This window comes from Panicum virgatum, chromosome 1K, assembly GCF_016808335.1.
Source record: "Panicum virgatum strain AP13 chromosome 1K, P.virgatum_v5, whole genome shotgun sequence".
Classification (NCBI taxonomy): domain Eukaryota; kingdom Viridiplantae; phylum Streptophyta; class Magnoliopsida; order Poales; family Poaceae; genus Panicum; species Panicum virgatum.
Window position 1 is genome coordinate 50,662,835 of NC_053136.1, and position 20,364 is coordinate 50,683,198.

The 20,364-nt window shown below is 47.2% G+C and overlaps 2 protein-coding genes across 3 annotated transcripts; both read right to left on the minus strand.

The window, feature by feature from the left end:
- Positions 1-1,785: 1,785 nt before the first annotated feature.
- LOC120641164 (probable histidine kinase 6) lies at positions 1,786-7,930 on the minus strand. The gene is made up of 11 exons (XM_039917162.1): positions 7,204-7,930; positions 6,108-6,341; positions 5,840-6,009; positions 5,154-5,372; positions 4,895-5,081; positions 4,747-4,798; positions 4,432-4,661; positions 4,143-4,241; positions 3,319-4,034; positions 2,676-3,155; positions 1,786-2,483 (listed from the first exon to the last, which is right to left on the minus strand). The coding sequence occupies exons 1-11, from the start codon at positions 7,477-7,479 to the stop codon at positions 2,222-2,224; spliced, it is 2,925 nt and encodes a 974-aa protein (XP_039773096.1). The 5' UTR covers positions 7,480-7,930; the 3' UTR covers positions 1,786-2,221.
- Positions 7,931-15,979: 8,049 nt separating this feature from the next.
- On the minus strand, positions 15,980-18,138 carry LOC120641172 (40S ribosomal protein S8-like). 2 transcript variants are annotated; one of them, XM_039917171.1, is made up of 4 exons: positions 17,987-18,138; positions 17,795-17,867; positions 16,970-17,065; positions 15,980-16,292 (listed from the first exon to the last, which is right to left on the minus strand). In XM_039917171.1, exons 1-4 carry the CDS (start codon positions 17,988-17,990, stop codon positions 16,085-16,087), a joined length of 381 nt encoding a protein of 126 aa, XP_039773105.1. In that variant the 5' UTR covers positions 17,991-18,138; the 3' UTR covers positions 15,980-16,084. The 2 variants fall into 2 exon arrangements, 1 of the variants encoding a protein (XP_039773105.1); XR_005662168.1 differs by having other exon boundaries at positions 16,063-16,292; positions 16,695-17,064.
- Positions 18,139-20,364: the final 2,226 nt, after the last annotated feature.

Genomic DNA, 20,364 nt, shown 5'->3' on the forward strand with positions numbered 1-20,364 from the left:
TGAAGTAGCCGAACGACGTCGATACAGGAAGAGGTTCGCAGTGCAGTCCCACGAATGGTTACTAGGAAGTAGACGAAGTAGTCGTTCGTTCATGCCGGGATGTAGACGAAGTAGTCGTTCAGGGAGCGAGCAGTCGCGTCAAGACGCTCCCCAAAAACCTGATTGCCTGCGTCCCGTGCAGGACCTTCAGCGAGCAGAGGTTCCGGAGGCCTGCTCTCGCTAGAGCTGTGCGCGCAGCGCTAGCGATGGGAATGCAGAAAGCAGCAGAGGGAGAAGGGAGAGGTCTCCTAAGCAGGAGGTGTCTCAGATTCAACGAATCTGGACGTCATAATGGACTTTGATGAGCAGCAATTACTGGTGCAATTGAGTCACAGGAATCTCATTAACCACAAAGGTTTTATTCTGTGTCATCATTCACCTGTTAATGCCAACGTTTTATTCAACGAACCTGGACGTCATAATGGACTTTGATGAGCAGCAATTACTGGTGTAATTGAGTCACAGGAATCTCATTAACCGCAAAGGTTTTATTCTGTGTCATCATTCACCTGTTAATGCCAACGTTTTATTGTCTCTGTTTTAATGCTTTCAACAGCAAAACATTCTCTCATCTCACACGCACACGCACCGTCCGTCCGTCCGTCCGCGCCCACGGCCTCGGCCCGGCCCGGCGAGCGAGCGCTCGCGTGCGTGTGGTTCACCGACCTCCTCTTACCGGCTTTACAAGTGGTGTACACGAGGTCCATTCTTTAAGTCGGTTGAGATCCTCCTCAAATTCCGGTACGGAATTAAGCAATTGATTCTCTAGCATTTAATGGTGGGTTTTAAATTTTTTTATTGCATTGATTAGAATAAATGGGCCAAGCCCATAATTCCAACAGTACCAGTATGATGCGAGGACAATTATAGGGCCATCAAAACCTGTAACACACACTCTGTTCGCTGTTTGGTTTCTCCAGCCAGCCAACAGTATTTTCCTCTCACATAGCTCCAGCACCAGCCTCCAGCCACCAGCTAACCAACAGTATTTTTCTCTCACACCACTCCAGCACCAGCCACCAGCACCAGTACAGCGAACAGAGTGACAATCTGCTATTGTGCTGGCACCACAAATTTGGGGCAAATTGGCAAGTAACCTGCTTAAGGGAACCTAGCTTGATACAGAAACATGTTTAATATGAGGTTGTTCGGCTTATCTAGGCTTGACTTGTTTCGGCTTGTCTCGGCTTATTTCCTCTCACAAAATACTATTCATTCTACCAGCCCAACACTATTCATGCAGTCAGCCGAACAGGCTCGATCTTTAGTCCAGGGCTCGAGGCCAAGAACATTGTAGTGTAGTCATGTAAGTGCCAGAGCAGTTTACATGGTATCTTATACAGTTCATGAAACTGCACACGTATACACAGTGCCCAGCCATGGCCCCGTTCGGATGAGGAAAAGCGCTGGCTGGGCTGGGAATCGCTGTGCTGGGCAGCCAGCCGTTCGGCAGGCCAGGTGGAGCCGAATGATTGGGGGATAAGATGCTCGTCTTCAACCTTCCTTCCTCACCAGCACGAACAGTGAATACCAGCGGGTACTATTCATAGCAGCCACCAGCCCACACGTAGACACATCACTCATTCTGACACTCACATCTCGCTAATACCGTCATTGCACGGAGTGACGGAGCATCAAATTCACTGCCCCGTCAGCCACGTTTTACATCCGGAACAGCACCATAGGAGTACAATACTGAAGCAGAAAGAAGGGACCACAGGCCGATCGTGCTAACAAGAACACAGGTTACCAGTACAGAACAAAAAAGCTTTTCATTGTATCTAACCGATGAACAGACCAACTCCAGGTGCACTTTTCCTTCACACTGAACGAATGCAAACAGCTTCATGGAACATGAGAAGGAGACAACAGGTATGGCCATCACCTTTTAAGTTTCCAGGGTACTCTGAAACTAGGGGTTTGCAACAAGATGTGGTATTTGCAATGAACTGTCAGAACGTACAACAGCCTATAAACATCAAAGAAGAGAATTACAAGATGATCTACCTATATTCCCCTGGACTGCCTCTCATCTGTGATGCATAGCTAACTCACGGCACTTTCATCTTTTTTCATCTAGTGTTGTGAGGCCATGACAGATGATTGTTAGAGTTAGTGTCAGCTGGACAGAAGCAAGATGGTGATGTTTCACTTCAACGTATCCATTATGTTCATCTCAATATTAAACAGCCGAATCCGTTGTTCCCACTACTAATCTGGAGATTACTTGGTATAGCTGCTCCTCGTCGAAGGGTTTTGACACATATCCATCCATTCCTGATTTTATACACTCTTCATAAGTTGCCTGGATAACATCGGCTGTCATAGCCAGAACAGGCAAATGGCACTCAACAAATGTTGAGCCTTCAATCGAAGCCAGCTTGTTCTTTCTTTCCTCATTAGCTTTCATCTCCATTTGCCTTATTTGTCTGGTTGCCTCAAACCTACAGAAAGTAATCATTGAAATTTGATGGTCAGTAGGAAAATTATAATTTCAATGATCAGACAATACTTAACATACAAGCCTGGATAAATGGAATATAAATCTCCTTCAAGTTAATTTTGAAACAAAAGCATTTTTTAATATGTAAGCAGGGTGGAATGGTAACCAATGAGTGAGTTTATTTAATTCATACCCATCCATCTCTGGCATCTGAACATCCATAAAACATGCGTCGAAACAATGTGGAGGTTGAAGAAGATTGATAGCATCCTTGCCACTTTCAACACAATGAACCTTGGCACCATACTTTTTTAGTGCTGCTGCAGCAACTAGGAGATTGACCTTATTATCATCTACAACCAATATGTTCTTCCCAACCAGCAAGCTACGAAGAAATGATGGCCGATTTTGATTATCTTTTCTTTCAGGCATCTCTACTTTGAGCAGCTGCTGAATACATGAAGCAATTGTGCTTGCTCTTAAAGGCTTACACATGACAATATCAAATATGGATCCATATTTGTCCTTGTCAGCTTCAGAGGTGACCAAAACAACTACCTTAGGCACATCAGACAACAGACCATTCTTGTGCTCACGTAGACTATTCAATAACTGAACATCTGTCTCAGGCCTCCAGAAGTCACTCTCAATAAAAAGCATGGCTGCCTTTTCCCTATAAAAAATAAAGATGGTCAATTCACAGGTAATGCAAAAGAATATAAAGTGCAGAATCTACAGCTTTAAGAATGTTTTATGTTTTGTTTGAAAACAATTAGCGATAACAGTACAGCCAGGGTCCTTTAGGTTTTGTGCTTTTCAGTAAAGAGGAGACTCACCTTGAAATGGTTGCTCCATTTTGTCCAGAAAAAGCTTTGAGTCCTGCACTCATATTTTTCACAACTTGAACAATGATTCCCAACCTCTTAAGGTGATACCTTGTGACAGCACTACGTACAGGTCTCCCATCAACCAAGATGGCCTTCATTCCCTTAAAGGCAGTTGGAAGTGCCTCAGACAAGCTCCTACTTGAATCAGCTGAAGCATCTTTGAATGAGCGTTTCAGCGTAGCTGAGAATGTGAACGTACTTCCAACAAAAGGGCGGCTGGTGAAACTTATCTGCCCGCCCATAAGCTCAGCTAGACACTTGCTTATGCTTAGACCAATGCCAGTACCACCATAGTTCCTTGAAGTTGAACTATCAGCCTGCATAAAAGGTGTAAAAACACGATCTTGTGCATGCAATGGTATCCCAACACCCGTGTCCTCGATGCTTATTGCCAATGTGACGCGATCAGAATCATTTTGATTAGAATTTTCACCATCAAAATCATCCAAAAGTGACTCCTTATCTGAGAGCAGCAGCTTAAAATATTGCCAATTATTTCGTCTGTCTGCCGCTTCAAACCCACTCAATGTATTGAAGGCACCATTAGCTGTTGACTCAACTTTACCATCTTTCCCATTCATGGTTCCATGTATGACCTGATTAGCTTCCACATTTGAGTTCTCAGCCAAACAGACCCGGACAAATATATGACCCCGTTCTGTGAACTGGAACAGATAACACATGTATCAGTACATTTTCTGAACATATTTGATGAGAGAATTACATAAGACTTTAAGAAACATTATTTGAAGGATTCAAAATTGGCTGCTTACTTTGACTGCATTACCCACCAAATTTGTCAGTATCTGGCGAAACCTCCAAGGGTCCCCCAGAACAACCCTTGGAACATCATCGCATACAAAGACTGCAAGCTATGGCAAGGAGAAGATTAGGAAAAGAATATACTATTTGAAAGAAATTAACAGGGCTGCTTGGTTTGGACAGAACTGCATTATTTGCTAGTTGCTCAGCAACAAACTAGGCTTAGAAGCAATCTATTTCAATTGCAATTGAGGGAACAGGAAAAACCATTTCCTACTTTAAGCATCAACAGTAGGATACCTCGATGCACTTTTCCCGTGACTTTGAAGAAAACAAGGAAATGACATCATCCATGAGAGAACGCAGATCAAAAGGCACAGCTTCAAGCTCCAACTTTCCAGCTTCTATCTTTGCTCGATCAAGGACATCATTTATCAGTGTTATCAATGCTCTGCCACACATCTGAGCAGTCTGAGCATAATCCTTCTGAGTCATGGTCAGATCTGTTCCCAGAAGCATATCCAGCATTCCTACATTAGAAGGAAGAATTTTTAGATTCCCAAGCCCATCAAGACGGAGATTATGGTGTAGGTATTACAACAAATGTGTAAGTACCAAGGACGCCATTCATAGGTGTTCTGATCTCATGTGATACAGTTGCCAGGAACTGCAAGTAAAGATATAAACATGTCAATATGTAAGGCATACATGATCCAAAACCAAGAATTCCTAGTAAAAGAGAGTGCTAAAGTATATGTTAAACCTGAGACTTTGCAACATCAGCAGCTTCTGCCTGAGTTTTGAGTTCTTCCATCTTTCTACAATCTTCTGAAACTTTGTCATATCGAGACCATGCAGCACAAATGATATACCCCAGAAGCATCCATATGACAAATGTTCCCAAAGGATTAGTGATGGCCGACCATGGCATAGGAGGCTTTTCTCTATACCTGCACATGCTAACAACATTAATAGAGCACCAAAGCAGACAAAGTCAAGAGTTACAGATAGAAGGTACCAACCTGCACCTCATTTCATGCTTCCTAAATGGATCTCCAAAATCCAGCATGCTAACATGTAAGAGCGGCACTTGATCATCCAAACTTGGAGGTCCATACAAAACCATAGCATCCGAAGCATTTGTGACATCGTAGACATTTACCACAATATCCTGATTGCCAGCAAGTTTGCTTAGCAAATTCTCCACAAGTGACTCCACATCAAAGGCTCCACCAAGATATCTATTAGTACGTAATTCGATTAGATTTGACCACAATAACCAAATAGATTCATAATTATCGACAGCCCACTGCTAATTATTTTCTTTAAAATTAGGGCTTAATACATAACTTTAATTTAATAGAGGCAAGTTGCGAAAATTATATAACTTCATAATCTTATATCACTAAATTTGTTTGCGTCATTGACACACTATCCTATTTTGTTAAAAGAAACATGTTATTCCTATTATAGGCAATAGCCTGGTACTAGACATGTCAAGGTTATCATAGTCAACAGGAATTTAGTGATGGGCAATAACATAAGTGCTGCAAACAACACGAAGACAATATATTGCATGGTGTAATGTCCCCGCACGTCATTTTATTCAGTATATTTGCCTATTTCATTCTCGCATTTTACTAAAGAATGGGTGCTACACAAACCTATAGTTGATGGTACTTGAAAGATACAATTTAGATCATCTCACCCAATAGTTGCTTCCACACGTTGTTCAACTGATGCATCAGCAGGAAGATCAGGGCGATACACAGCAAAAGTGAGAACTACTCCCAAGTGGTTTGATCCCAGCAAACGAAATGGATTTGTTAACACTGCTTTGCCAGTAGTCCTTGCTCGCAAAATGTTTTCTCGGTCCTCCTACATTGGAAATAAATGGATTACCATCACTGTAGGGACATAAAAATGGAATAAATACCCCAATGAATAGGAAGACCTTCATGTAGAAGTAATCTCACCTCCCCAGACATCATGTCGATGCGTGCAAGGTAGGAAACCGTATCCTGGGAGAAAATCACGGGGGCATATTCATTTTGGGGTGGTGCAAGCTCCCGCTTCATCGTATTCATAATCCATCCCTGCTGGCTTTCAAACATTTCCCTCTCATGATGGAAGACACGCTGAGCGTAGGCCACGCCATTCAGCAGTGGCCGCTCAAATGATGTCCTCCCCGTGTATTTTGCAAAAGTTTCCTGTAGCGCGCACAATACAGGGAGCCAAAATAAAACACAAATTCTGTAAGAATCAACAGTAATGCCCCATATATTGCAAGAACGAACAGCATAAGACTGAGGCGCCTGCAACTAAAGTAAAAGGGGCCATTAATCGGTATGGTTTTCACAAAGGCTACAGTGTTTTTAAGTCATCAATGAACAAGAAATGCAGCTGTGACCACGAATCAGATAGGTCATTACTTTCGTACCAAAACATGTGTTCAAATACCATGGCACGGTGCAAACTAAACCATAGGCAGACCAACAAAAGGGGGGAAGGAACGAACTGCAAAAATGAAGAGTCGCCTTTAAGTATCAATGATCCAATCAGGAAAAGAAAAGGCAGATCGCAATGCATATCACAATTCATCTGTGCGACAGTGACCTCTCTAAGCATAAACTAAGGGATCAAAAGATTGTAGAAAAAAGCAAACAAATCGTTGTCAAAAGAGCGCCCAGATGGATTTCTAACGAACGCACTAACCACTCTATTACTAACAAACAATGGGCCACCAACCTAATAGTTCAGTTCAGCGAGGTTTCTAAGCATAAAAAAAACCCCCAACCGCCGCAGGAATGGACAATTTTTTTCGGAGATGGTGAACAGCAGCTGTCACGGCCAACCACAGCAATCATGCCGCGCTAAACGACTAGTGCCGCAACCACTGTAAGCGTCAACAAACCACGAGGCATCTTATTTTTCTTTTCGCCCTTGAAGAAAAAAAAAAGGAGAGACAGGAAGAACAGTTTCCAGGATCTCAGGGGCCCGCCGCTGCTAAACGATTTGATGCAGCAGCATAGGCAAGCAATGGTGGAGAGGAAGGGCAAAATGCTCACGAACCTGGTCGATGGCGGAGGGTTGCTTCTCGTAGTTGAATGTGGAGATGAGAATGGCGAGCGCGTGGACGTGGTTGACGGTGACCCCGAACTGCTCCTGCAGCATCCTGGCCCTCTCCTCGCACATGCTGATGAGCCGCTCCTCGGCGCGGTCCATGCTCTCCCGCCGCAGGTGCCAGTGCATCGCCGCCGAGCACGCCACCGCCAGCAGCAGCCACGCCGCCGCCGCCAGCCCCCTCCACCCCCTCTTCTTCCTCGCCCCGCCGTACTTCCCCTCCATCCCTAGGAGCCTCCCCTCCCGAATCTACTGCCGCTCCCGCTCGTCCTCTTCCTCCTCCTTCCCCCGCCCAATGCGCACCATATGCTCGCCGAATCGCGCCGCGCGAGCCACCCGGACCCTCCTCCCCCTAGAAGCACCAACACCAAGCAGCAGGCGAGCAAGCGCGGCGCGGGGGACTAGAAGGCTGGAGCAAGCTGGGGCGCGGGGGCTAGGCGAGGCGTGGTGGTGGAGCTTCTCAAAAGAGGCGAAGCTTTCGCGAGTTCCCAGCGGCGACAGCTGCCTTAAAATAATTACGCCTACGACTAGCTGCTCGCGGGCATTAACTAATCCGGCCACGGTACCCGAGCACCCCCTCCGCCCAGCTTTCCCTTTATTGCCTCCACTCCGCGGCCGCCGCAGCACGTCGATCCACTGCGCTGCGCGAGCTCGCGCTAATCAACAAAGGGCGCGCGGCCGTCGGACGGAGGGAGGGAGGAATCCCGGCCGCTTTTTGCAGCAGATATTCGGGACAGCCGAGCGTGGCGCGCCCGCAATTAAGGCGCCTCCCGCAACAGTGGAGCCGAACTAATCACGGCGAGCTAACCAACGCGGGCGGGCGGGCGCGCGGCTAATCGCGGGGGGGGGGGGTGCCTGGGCCTAGCTCGACGGCGGCGGTACTGGTCGAGCTCGGGCGCGGCGGCGACCGTGGCGGTGGCAGACGGGGAGGAAGGGGAGAAGGGGGATGAAGCCATAGGCGACGGCGTTTAAAGCCATGTGCGTGCCGGGCGGGGAATTGCCGCTTCTACCCCCCGCGCGCCGGGTTTCCCTTTTGTTTTCTTTCCTGCCGCGCGGCGCGGGGGAAGCGGAGCGCATCGGAGGGGCAGTTCTGGGAATGAGATCCTCTGCAATCGGGGGCACTGACTGGACTCTGCAGTCATGCCCATCCGCCCGTCCTTCTGTGATCCGACGATGGCTTCACGATGGCTCAAGCGCGTGGCTCTTCTGCTTGTCTGACGCTTGTTCGGCTCGCTCGTGGCTGATCCACTTCGCGAATGGCAGCACCGCCATCCAGTCCTTCTCGGCAGCCTTCGTCCTCGACATCGTCTCCAACTACACCGGCTTTAGCACACACAGGATGGCCATCGCCGTGGCGCTGACCACGGCCAGCCTGTCGGCCGTGCTCACGGACAAGTACCTGGTTGGCCGGGCCTCACCAACGCCCATGACGACGATGGCAACGCCGCCATCAACCACCTGCTCGCCGTCGAGCTCGACATCATCCGCATAGCGTCGGCACCGAAATCCAGAACGCTGCTACTCTCCTACCCCTGCAACCTCTCGACGACGGGGCCGGGAACCCCCGGCACTATGTCCTCGGCTGTAGCTTTAGCACGAATTGGCGCCTGGCTTCAACGTCACCTGGCTGCCTCGTCTGCCGCAACTGCAGCGGTCGCCGTCCGACCCTCGGTCCGAGATCGTGGAGATCGCCCTGCCGCTCGCGAGCGCGGCGCTGGTCCTCGCCGCCGTGGTCCTTCTCGTGCGGCGAATCGGCGATCAAGATCGGGACACACCGGTTCGCGTACAGGGAACTGTTCTACGCCACCAAGGGGTTTAAGGACAGGAACCTCGTCGGCGCCGGCAGCTTCGGTCGCGCCCTGTCGAAGGCCTCGGCGTCGGCGCTTCCCGCGGCCGCCAGGCTCCTGACTCCTGAGCCTGAGCCGCATCGCCGCCGCCTCTGTGCCGTGGCCATCGGGTCAGCTTCGCCTGGGCTTGTCTCCGTGGCCGCCGCGCACTGCTACTGCTTGGCGGCGTCGTGGTCAAACCAGCCAAAGGCAAGCGAAGGGGAAGCGAGCCGTCGGCATGGGGAATGAGCCGCGAGTCCGCGACTCGCGAGCGAGCCAAGCCAGCGTCGGGAAGATAGGAGAGCCGCGCGCACGAGCCATCGTCGGATCACGGAAGGACGGGTGGATGGGCATGACTGCAGAGTCCTGTCAGTGTCCCCCGACTGCAGAGGATCTCATTCCCAGTTCTGGGAGTAGAGGCCGCAGCACGAGTGCGCGCGGGGGGGTGCATTCCGTGGACCCGGCGCATGGGCCCGGCGGCTCCGCGTCCACGGAATGCCCGTGGCCCGCCAGCGCAGCAGGCAGAGTCCAAGTCAGCCGTTGAAGAGAAGCCTCCCGGTCAAACTCTCAAACCCCCGTCGTCGCTTCTCTCCTGCGCGGAATTAGGCCCGGCCCACGCCTATCAGTCTAGTAGTATTAGTCGAGCACGTAGCCCTGTAGCAACCACCGTTATTTTTTTTATCTTAGCAGGCAGGACTGCACGAGCCGGGATGCCAGTCTGATGGGCACCCAGAAATTCGGCCGAAACAATAAACTCTACTCTAAATTCTTTTGTAGTACAAGCAGAAGCAGTAAGTTAAATTCCGGCATGGAGAAATCTCTGGAATGTTGTTTTCTGAGAAAAATAAATGGAGAATGAACCCAACCAGCCGTAACACAAGTACACACAATGTTCATTGTTTTGTGGCTGGTGACTGGTGCTGATTTATTATGAAAGAACAATACTGCTAGCTAGTTGGTGGCTGCTGACTGGTGTTGATTTGGTATAAGAGAAAAATATTATCGCAGCGAACGGCAGCTCCCAACACGCGGGAACAGCGGCACATCTCATCACCAACGCGGACGGAACGGAGCAGTAGCAATTGCAGAGAGCGCGCCGCAGTACTGGACTCGCTGGCGCCTCGCTCCAGGACGGACGCGATCCTGGATTTCATGCGCCCGGTACGCCCTCCCTCCAGCTGGGCTGCAGCAGCAATGGCGCATGGCATGGCTACCCACGGCAGCCGGCAGGGCTCTGTTGACGCCTCTGGCCGGAGGCCAAGCACGCAATAACTTCTCCCGCCGCGGCTTCGCTCCTACTCCTCGCCGCCACTGTTGGAGACGGGGAGCTGGAGCTGTGGCAGCTCTCATCATCGTGGGCTGTGTTTAGTTTCAAAAAACTCCCCCCCAAACTCCAAATTTTCCATCACATCTCCATCACATCAAAACATTAAATATAGCAAATGACTCATGCATGAAGTACTAAATGTAGTTAAATAAAAAAACTAATTACATAGTTTTGATGTACGTTGCGAGACGAATCTTTTGAGCCTAGTTAGGTCATGATAGGACAATATTTGCCACAAACAAACAAAACGTGCTACAGTGCGCTACAGTGACTGATGTGACTTTTCGCATCCACTTTTTACACTCTTTTTACACATCTAAACACACCCGTGGTGTGGTACTGTGCTTCAGTGACCGGGGCACGTACGCCTCCCCGACCCAAATGGCTCCGGGAGTCAACCGCGTGCTGCTCTCAGCACGCCGCGCCTCTCCTAGTCCACGCGCGTGAGCTCATGGCCCCTTGCATATATGCTGCTGCTCTGCTCGGTGCCTCGGCCATCAGTGGGTTTTAGTGGTGACGGCGGCACGGAGCTGATTATGCGGCTGATTAGCATTACCTCTGCGTTTGCTTACGGTGAAAGTTGGTGCTTGGATCGCTGGAGATGGTTGGAAATTTCAGTGCGGCTAGGGTTTTCCAATCTTGCCCATACCTGGGAGTACGTACGGCACGCGCAGGCTGATGGTGCTGGAGCTGTACGTACTAGGATAACTCGCTCGCTGGGAGGTTGGAAGCAGGTTGCACAGCGGCGGAGCTAAACACACATTGAATTGGAACTCATTAAAACCGGAGCATGAAGCAGCACAAGTTAAATAAGCTGTGGTATGATAAACAATTCAGGTAACACGATCCTCGGGTTCTCTTCCTCTTCCACTCAGTGGCGGATCCAGGTCACTTCTCTCTTCACTTTCTCCTCCTCTAGCTTCCCTTGATTCCCTTGTTCCAATAGAGGTTGCAGCTCGTAGGGGGGCTGGAGCCCCCAGCCCCCCTTGGGATCCGCCACTGCTTCCACTCTCTCTCTCTCACCATCTGGGCCTTGTTTGGTTAGGGGGTGACAAGTTTTCATGAAATTTTTGTCTCTTTGACTACTAATTAGATGTATTAAATAAAGTCTAATTATAAAATAATTTTCATAATTATGGTACTGTAGCATGTGCTATAGCTAATATGGTCTTTGACGTCATGATTGGAAGATTATTAGAGGCGGTTACTGTATCATTACTGTAGCCAATCATGGTGGAATTTGACTCATTAGATTCGTTTCGAAAAATTATACCTATTCGTGAAAAAATTTCGCAAATAAATTTCGTTTAGTACTCTATACGTACATTTGTTTTTTGTGAAAAAAATTTTAGGGTGTGAACCAATCATGGCCCTGACCGAAGGGGTGGGTGCCGACTGCCGAGGCCTGACGACACGCTGCCGGCCCTGCCCCGCTGCCAACCCAGTTTTTAAATTTCCTACAATCCTATTCCTAGCAAAGTGTTAACACCATGTAGTACTCCAGTACTATACTCCAAATTACTCTGGTTACATTTCACGTTTTACTGTAGCACTTTTGACCAAAAATTTAGAGTAGCAAACGAAGTCTAATTACAAAACCACCTCCACAACCCCCGTGTAAATCACGAGACGAATCTAATGAGGTCTTTGACCGCGCGATTAGAGGATGGTTACTGTAGCATCACTGTAGTAAATCATCAATTAATTACCGCCATTAGATTTGTCTCGAAAAGTTACACCCATCCCTGAAAAGGTTTTGTAAATAGACTTCATTTAGTACTCCATGCGTACAAGATTCTCTTCTCGAAAAACGTGCGCAAAAAATTTGCTCACTAACCAAACACGGCCCTAGATAGAATCTCCATCCATCTCTTTCTCCCCCAACAGCCTTTTGTCCAGCGGCAGATAGCTAGCTACCCTTTTGTTGCTTTCTTTCTTTCTTTCGGTGGCCTCCATTTGATTTCAGTTTCTCCCATGGTAAGCACCTGCCGCCGGACAGGGGCGGGCGACCTGCTTTCCCGCCTTGGACGCGAGCAGTGACCTGATAAAGATGCACAGCACAGGGATGGAGACACGGAGCAGCAGCGGGGGTCGTGATTAAAAAAAGGCCCCTGCGCATGCATCCATGACTGCATATGGGTATGACCCAGAGCGAGGCGAGCCTGTTTCGCCACCGGCGCAAAAGCTCCTCCCGGTTCAGGTCACGCCCCCCCCCCCCCCTCCATTTTTGTACTGGAGCCCCCGTCCCCCGGTGGAACCGTGGAAGCAAGAAGCCAGCCAGCCAGCGCGAGCGGCGAGGGCAGGCCACTGTAGGCTGTAGCGTGGCAGCTCACTAGCTCAGGTCAGCTCAGCCACCACTGTGGTACGATGCTCTGCTGCTGCCGTCTGCTAAGGCTGGCTGGCCCATCAGAGGCCATGTTTGGTTACCCATCAAATCAAGATTGCACAAAAAGACGAACATCTGCATGGAGTACTAAATGAAGTCTATTTGTAAAACCTTTTCAGTAATGGGTGTAAATTTTCGAGACGAATCTAATGAGTCAAGTTTCATCATGATTGGCTACAGTGATGTTACAGTAACCGCACTCAATTATCCTCTAAACGTGCGGTCAAAGGCCTCATTAGATAGAGCAACTGCTACAGTACCATAGTTGTGGAGGTAATTTTGTAATTAGACTTTATTTAATACCCCTAATTAGTGGTCAAAGCATCGTTTCTCTCTCATCAAAACATTTTTCACATCTCAACCAAACATGGCCAGAGAAACGCTAGGCTTTGGCCGTGTTTGGTTACTTTGTGAAAAAGTTTTGAGGAAAACTTTTTGATGTTTGACCACTAATTAAGAGTATTAAATAAAGTCTAATTACAAAATTACCTCCACAACTATGGTACTGTAGCAGTTGCTCTAACTAATGAGGCCTTTGACCGCACGTTTGGGGGATGATTGAGCGCGGTCACTGTAGCATCACTGTAGCCAACCATGATGAAACTTGGCTCATTAGATTCATCTCGAAAAGTTACACTCATCTCTGAAAAGGTTTTGCAAATAGACTTCATTTAGTACTCCATGCGGACATTTGTCTTTTTGTGAAATTTTGATGGGACATGTAACCAAACATGGCCTTTCATGGCCCTTTGGTTCCCACTAGAGTTTCTTAGTGCACGCAAGTGGAAAAAACAATCTTGTATTTATAGAGTGCTAAATTAAATTTATTTGCAAAATTTTTTTAAGGAATGAGTATAATTTTTCGTGACGGATCTAATAGCGGTAATTAATTGATGATTGGCTACATTGATGCTACAGTAACCGTCCACAAATCATGAGTCAAAGGTCTTATTAGATTCTTCAGGGTTCCTAGCACAAGGGTTTTAGAGTTGGTTTTATAAATTGATTTTATTTAATCCTGTAATTAGTCTTCAAAGTTTCCTAGTACTTTCTGTTACACAAAACCAAACAGGACCCATGTGATGCAAATATACTAACCTCCCCGTTTCCCTTCCTGCCATGCTGCTTCTGAGCTTCTGCTGCTACCAGTAGGGTTTGCTGTACTGCACGCAGCGGCCAGCACTCGCTCGGTACGCATTTTGCATTGACCTTAGGCTTGCTCCAACGGAGCCCCTTATACGTCCCCCCACCCCACGTTGAAACTCCCCCTATATATAAGGTGAGTTCTAACTCCCCGTATATCTCTAATCACACCGTTTCTTCATGATATTAATTTCGTTTGAGTCACATAACATAATGATAATGTGTATTATGACAGTACAAATATTGTATGATTTTTTTAAATTCAAAAACGATAAATAAATAGTTAGTTAATGAGTGATAGTATATAGAGGGAATAGATATTAGAGGAATGGTTGGAGAGAAGGAGTTATAGGGGATGAATCTTTTGGAGGAAAGTAATAAAATATAATAAATAGTACGTTTGGAGGAGTTGGATGGGAGGAATGATCGGAGATAGCCTTAAGCTGAGCGATGAAGGAGCTGATCGCAAGGGGAGCGAGAGGAAGGACGGGGGGCGGCGGTCGTGATGCTTCTGCTACGGCACATGTCGCCATTTGCCCGAGACCCACACGCGGTGTACTTGTGTAGGGAAGATCTCGCGCATGTACCGGCTCGCACAGGCCACATCGCGTCCATCACGGTACGGTGGTACCACCACTGGTACCGTCAGGTGACAGCCGCCGAGGGTGATGCATCAATGTGGCATCTTGGTAGTTTCATTAATTAAGGAAGCGTAGAAGCAAGACTCGCTCAAGGTCATGTTAACCTGCCGATGATAAGCACTTACTTTAATGAATTTTTTAATATAAAATTTTACTGCAATTATGGAATAATATTGTTATCTTGGGAAATAAAAATATATATTCGTCTGCTAGGTGGACGAAAATAGCTAATTTCGCCTTATGGGCTGATGGAATTTATACTATCGTAGAGGGCCCATGGTATTTCGTCCTGCAGGCAGATGAAATTCCTATTTTTGTCTCGGAAATTTGTATTTTTATCCGGTTAGTGGACGAAAACTGAACCTTTATTTGAAGAACAACTCTTCTACAACCCCCGCGTAGTTGGCTGGGGTGCGACGACGTTACTTGGACCTCGCGCCCTCGTCTACAGCGCCCGCGCGCGTCGCTGCCGCTCGGGGGAACACATGCGCGAGTCGAGAGAGAGCCGCAACATTTATCACAAACGGACACCACCCCCGCCCCCGCCCCCGCCCCCGGCAGCGCGTCCAGTACGGCGGCGCTGTGCGCGAGTATGCTACGAACACGCACCCGGCCGGCCGGCCTCGCGTTACGGTGGTGGCGCTGTGGCGTGGCATCGCGCCGGCGCTCGGCGCGGCCAGTGCGGCAGATTACCCGGTCGGGCACTCGGGCAGTGGCGGGACGGAGTGCAGGGTGCAGGCTGCGGGCGGGCATTGACGCCTGTGAAGTACTCCCTCTGTCTTTAAATAAGAGTTGTTTTTGGTTTTCGTACCACAAATTTGATTAGATTTATAAAAACTACGTGCAACATTTAAATCTCTAAATAAATTTTATAAAAAACTAGATTCAAATATCTATCTAATGATATTTAATTTGTATAATAAATATTAATATATTTTTATATATATTTGATTAAAATTGTTTCTCGGAAAGCGAAAGCGACAATTAAATTATTTAGAGACGGAGGGAGTACTATGGCTGTGTTTACTTCCAAAATTTCTCTCTCCAAACTTCACTATTCATCTATCACATCAAATATTTTACCTCATGTATGGAGCATTAAATGTAGATAAATAAAAAAAATTAATTACATAGTTTTGATGTACACGACAAGACGAATCTTTTGAGCCTAGTTAGGTTATGGTAGAATAATAATTATCACAAACAAACAAAAAATGATATAATATACCATAGTATCCGATGTAATACTTTTTACTACTATTTTTACGGATCTAAACATAGCATACCGTGGTCCGTAGCAGCCGGACGGCAGGGCAGAGGCGACTGCGCCCATCAGCGGTCGCATCGCTGCTGCCGTCATGCCAACCGAGGAGGCAGTGTTTGGATGATTGGATGGGGTTTTGTTTTTTTAGGACGGTGGGCTATCGAGTCTTTGGGATGGATGGTTTCTGCGGGGATGAATTGAAGCTGGGCATGGGCCAACTTCCTAAACAGACAGATAAAAGTTTTAAGAAAGAAAAACAGAATGCTGATATTCCATACCCGTCAACTCTGCCACACTGCCCAGGGCGGGAAGAAATGCACGCCAACAGACTTCCACTGCCAAATTGCTCTTCAATGTGGGGGTCAAGTGTGCGTCCCTGCTGACGCTTCTCAAGCTTCCTCTGGACGTGGTTGCTCTTCTTTGCTTCCTCAGCTGCAGCCTCACCTTGTCCCTACATTAATTCACCTCAAAAAATAAATGATCCGCTGAGGGAACCATCACAGCCTCTTGAGTAAAGGAAAAGGAATTTAACTAAAACTATCACTGTTAGTTTTGTAACATAGATTACCAAAATACATTCCTTGAAATAATCAACTCTAATATCATTCATATAGAATATAGAAACCTAAAAACATGCAAAGAAATGGAGAAACAAACTATTCACATACAACAGGTGGATAGAGGAAGAGTTCTATAAAAAAAATCTGTAAGACAGGTGAAGTGTCTGTTTAGGAATAAGCGGTATCTACATGAACTACTTTTAGAACCCTCAAAACATAACACGACGAGCTGCTATTTGTAATCTACAAAGTGTGTGAACAGTGAAGCCAATTCCTTACAGAAGATGCCTTACCAAGTTGTCAAGCAACAAGACGGTGAGGAGGGTCCGTGTCAGAGGAGGTAATGTGAAGTGGAGGGCTCTCCGCCTGGATACTGGTAACTACTCATGGGGAAGTGAGGCTGTTACCTGCAAGACCCGTATCCTTGATGTGGTCTACAACGCGTCAAACAATGAGCTCGTGAGGACTCATACCCTTGTGAAGAGCGCCATTGTGCAAGTTGATGCTGCCCCATTCAAGCAATGGTACCTAACACACTATGGAGTGGATATCGGTAGGAAGAAGGCACCTGCTGCCAAGAAGGATGCTGCTGAGGTATGTTTCCCTCCTCACCGTCTTGTTGCTTGACAACTTGGTGTTGGCTGGCTGGCGGCCGAGCTCGTACTTTCAAGACAAATGAGAAACTGAATAAGTCTTTGCACAAAATATACAGTTGTTTTGATCTAATACTTCTAGAATGAGCTGCTGACATCAATTCCCATCATCAAAAAACCAGTATTACATCTGATTTACAAACATGATCCAGACAACTGACAAATCATATGAATTCAACTGCATAGATTACTTGTAACCAAATGCAAATAAAGCTTTAGGATTCAGTTAGTATCAATAAAAATAAAGCTTCCAAATCATATAACACAATTATAAAGGTGAGCACTTCCATCACAGGTTCTCCAAATAATTCCCAGGAATTCAAAATTATTTTGCCTTCTGAAAATTGAAAACTAAACATAGAAACGACATGATACCACTGCTTCATTTAATGGCAAGAGTCCGGAGTTTCATCAAAAGCATTATGATAATGTATTTAACACTCACAGATAACTCACTACGCTGGAACTAAAAGCCCCCCCCCCCCCCCCCGCATAATTAGGGGGTACCAACCGCGTAAAATCTATAGAGTTCAAAAAGTCGCCTCGAGAACAAAGCTAAACACGATACAACTCAGATCAGCTCCTATAATCGAAAACACCACCAGATCCACCGAAATATCGAAATGTAAAGCTACCAAACCCTTATACAATTGATCTTATCAACTACTTGACTAGGCTACAAACCTTTGCACAACCACGCAAATCCAAATGAAAGAACAGGAGAGGAAAAGAGTCGTTACTTTCGCTTCTTCCTCCAGGCCTTCTGCTTCCCACCGGTGGCCCGGCGCTTGTGCATCGAGTCACGCGAGATACCTGCATGGACACATCCAAAGCAACCGCCGCCGCAATCATTAGCATCGCTCAAACCGGACAACCTCCAGACACCACGGCAGCACAAGCAGAACGAGAAGGGAAGACCGGCGGGCGCTCACCCATGGTGGCGGCGGTGGGTTGGCCCGGCTGCTGCTGCTCTGCCTCCTCCTAGTCCGCCCGCGACGCCGCTCTGGTTCGGTGTCAAAGGGAAAGAGAGCGAAACCCTAGTGCGTGGGGGTTAAATAGGGCGCGTCTCGGCCGCGGATTAGGGCTTATTCGTAGACAGAGATGGGCTGATATGACGGAGGCCATTCCTTTGAAGGATGCGGCCCATTTGGGCCCGGCTGTATCACTAGCCCAGGCCCAAATGAGTAGTAGTTATTCGTCCCTTATACTCTCGAAACTGGCAAATGTTAGGAGTTGCTCGGGTTACTGGCAGTCAAACCATCGCACAAGGGCTAATAACTATTTTTTGTTCCGAAACAAAAAAATTTATTACCGAACAAATTTTTTGTATTGCTAGAACAATTAAAAAATTATTTCAGAACAAAATAAATCTGTTCTAGAATAAATTAGACTATGGACCAGTTTGTTGTACCAATTTAAACCCAACAACATAAAATTTATAGTGGGTGACAAGTCTGTTAGGGGTCATCCGTGTGTGACCCCAGCAGCCCCACCCCCACCCCAAAAAAAACTATAGGCTGCAGTTCTAAAAAAGGATAGTGCATCAATCTAAAGGAAAAGGTTAGTGCATCTAAAAAAGTATAAATTATTTGGGAATGTATTAGGTGCAAAACAATTTTTTCGTGGAAACTATGCAAACTTCAATCTGGGCCACCGGATCAATATCTAAGGGAAGGGCGCAGGAAGAGTGGGAGGGAGAATTTACAAAAATGTGATTATCTAATCCAAGAGCAAGCACTTAATTGTAAAATTACTCCCGGCAGCGGCGTTGCCGGCGTGTGTGCCCACTGCTCACGGAGTCATGATAGCGCGGAGCACGGCCTGACATGTTGGAGAGCGTGCAGGTCAATGCATTGGGATGAAACCATCAGGCCGTGACTCAGAGGAGCCTCTCCACGCGGAATACAATTCGGCACTCGCGTGCTACATCGCTTCCTGGTGGGCGACGTTAGGTCCAATTTCACTGGGAGTGTCATAAGAGTGTTATGATATTAAATTCACTAACATGTACCAATAGTACGAGGAGAGAGAAGAGAGAAGTGTCATGAAATATGAGAGGAGTGTCATGGTGGTGACACTCCACTGGCACAGTTCTTAATATTTCAGTTGTCGGGTACCACGATTAGGGACATTCTAATCGGGGTACTAAGATCACCCTAAAAAATGCAAACACATGTTAGGCAGCTGAGCCCACGAAAGCCCACGGCCTCCTTCCAATCCGGAAGAAAGGAAAGGACTCAAAGAAGCCCAGCATACGGCCCATTCGCACCCCCCTCGGACCCGCGGGGCGATCTCCGCCTCGCTCGAGGGCTCCCATCAAAACCCTCGACTGCGCCGCGCATCTCCGCCTCGCTCGAGGGTAGCGAACCTACCCTCGAGCAGGTAACTCATCTCCGCCTCGCTCGAGGCCACCCCTCGGCGTAAAGGACAAACGGCCCTACCGCTCACCCGCCCGTCGTACGGAGGCATTGAATGCCAACATGTGGCAGTCCCGCCTAAATTAATCCGGCTTAAGTGCGCTAACCATCATCAAAACGACAATCAGGGTTAACACGCACTTAAAACGGAGTAATCCGGCAGTGCTGTCGGGTAAAATCCCGATTAAACCACTTGAACAGGATCGACAAAGCAGTCCAGAGAATGCAGCATTCCACAAATTTTACAGCACAGAGTATGAAATTGAATTAATATTACAAACCAAGTTTGAATTTATAAAAAAGACAACAAAGTTCAAGTGCAGCAGAAAAAATACACGATAGTCTAGCGACGATAGAAGACGTCATGATGAAGGCCGTACATGACATCAATCACATCCTCAGATGTACCACCTGAAAAACAAAGCCACAAACAAGACTGAGTATACTAATACTCAGCAAGACTTACCCGACTAAGGGTATACTTAACCCTTTATCTAGACATGCAAGGCTTTTGGCTTGAGGGGTTTGTTTGCCGAAAAGCAATAAAGAGTAGATCCTTAATTTCAGGTTTTAGCTTCCAAATTCTAGTTCAATTAACCATTCTAGGTGAGCATCTATCCAATAGCATACATGGTGGGAAACAATTATCTTTCATCATCCAACCAACCATATTCTTCATCATCATCTTTCACTTCTTACTCTATGTGGCAAAAGAGTTAAGCAGTCCCAAACCGTGAGAAGCGGACGATTCGAATCAAATTTGTTAACCTGGCCAGGCAGATCTAACACACACGCATGGGGATCGATATCTCGCTTCGCCCACACGACTTTTCCCTTCAATTCCCGCTGCACGGAACAGGCCCACCGCCCTCGACTACAAGAATCCACGCCAC

Coding starts and splice junctions, on each gene's coding strand:
- LOC120641164 (XM_039917162.1), bottom strand. CDS start 7,479: ATGGAGGGGAAGTACGGCGGGGCGAGGAAGAAGAGGGGGTGGAGGGGG. Junction 5,082..5,153: donor AAGCATGAAATGAGGTGCAG/GTTGGTACCTTC, acceptor TAGCATGTGCAG/GTATAGAGAAAAGCCTCCTA. Junction 4,662..4,746: donor ACCTATGAATGGCGTCCTTG/GTACTTACACAT, acceptor CTTCTAATGTAG/GAATGCTGGATATGCTTCTG.
- LOC120641172 (XM_039917171.1), bottom strand. Junction 17,066..17,794: donor GCCTGGAGGAAGAAGCGAAA/GTAACGACTCTT, acceptor TTTGTCTTGAAA/GTACGAGCTCGGCCGCCAGC. Junction 16,293..16,969: donor AGCATCCTTCTTGGCAGCAG/GTGCCTTCTTCC, acceptor GAATTAATGTAG/GGACAAGGTGAGGCTGCAGC.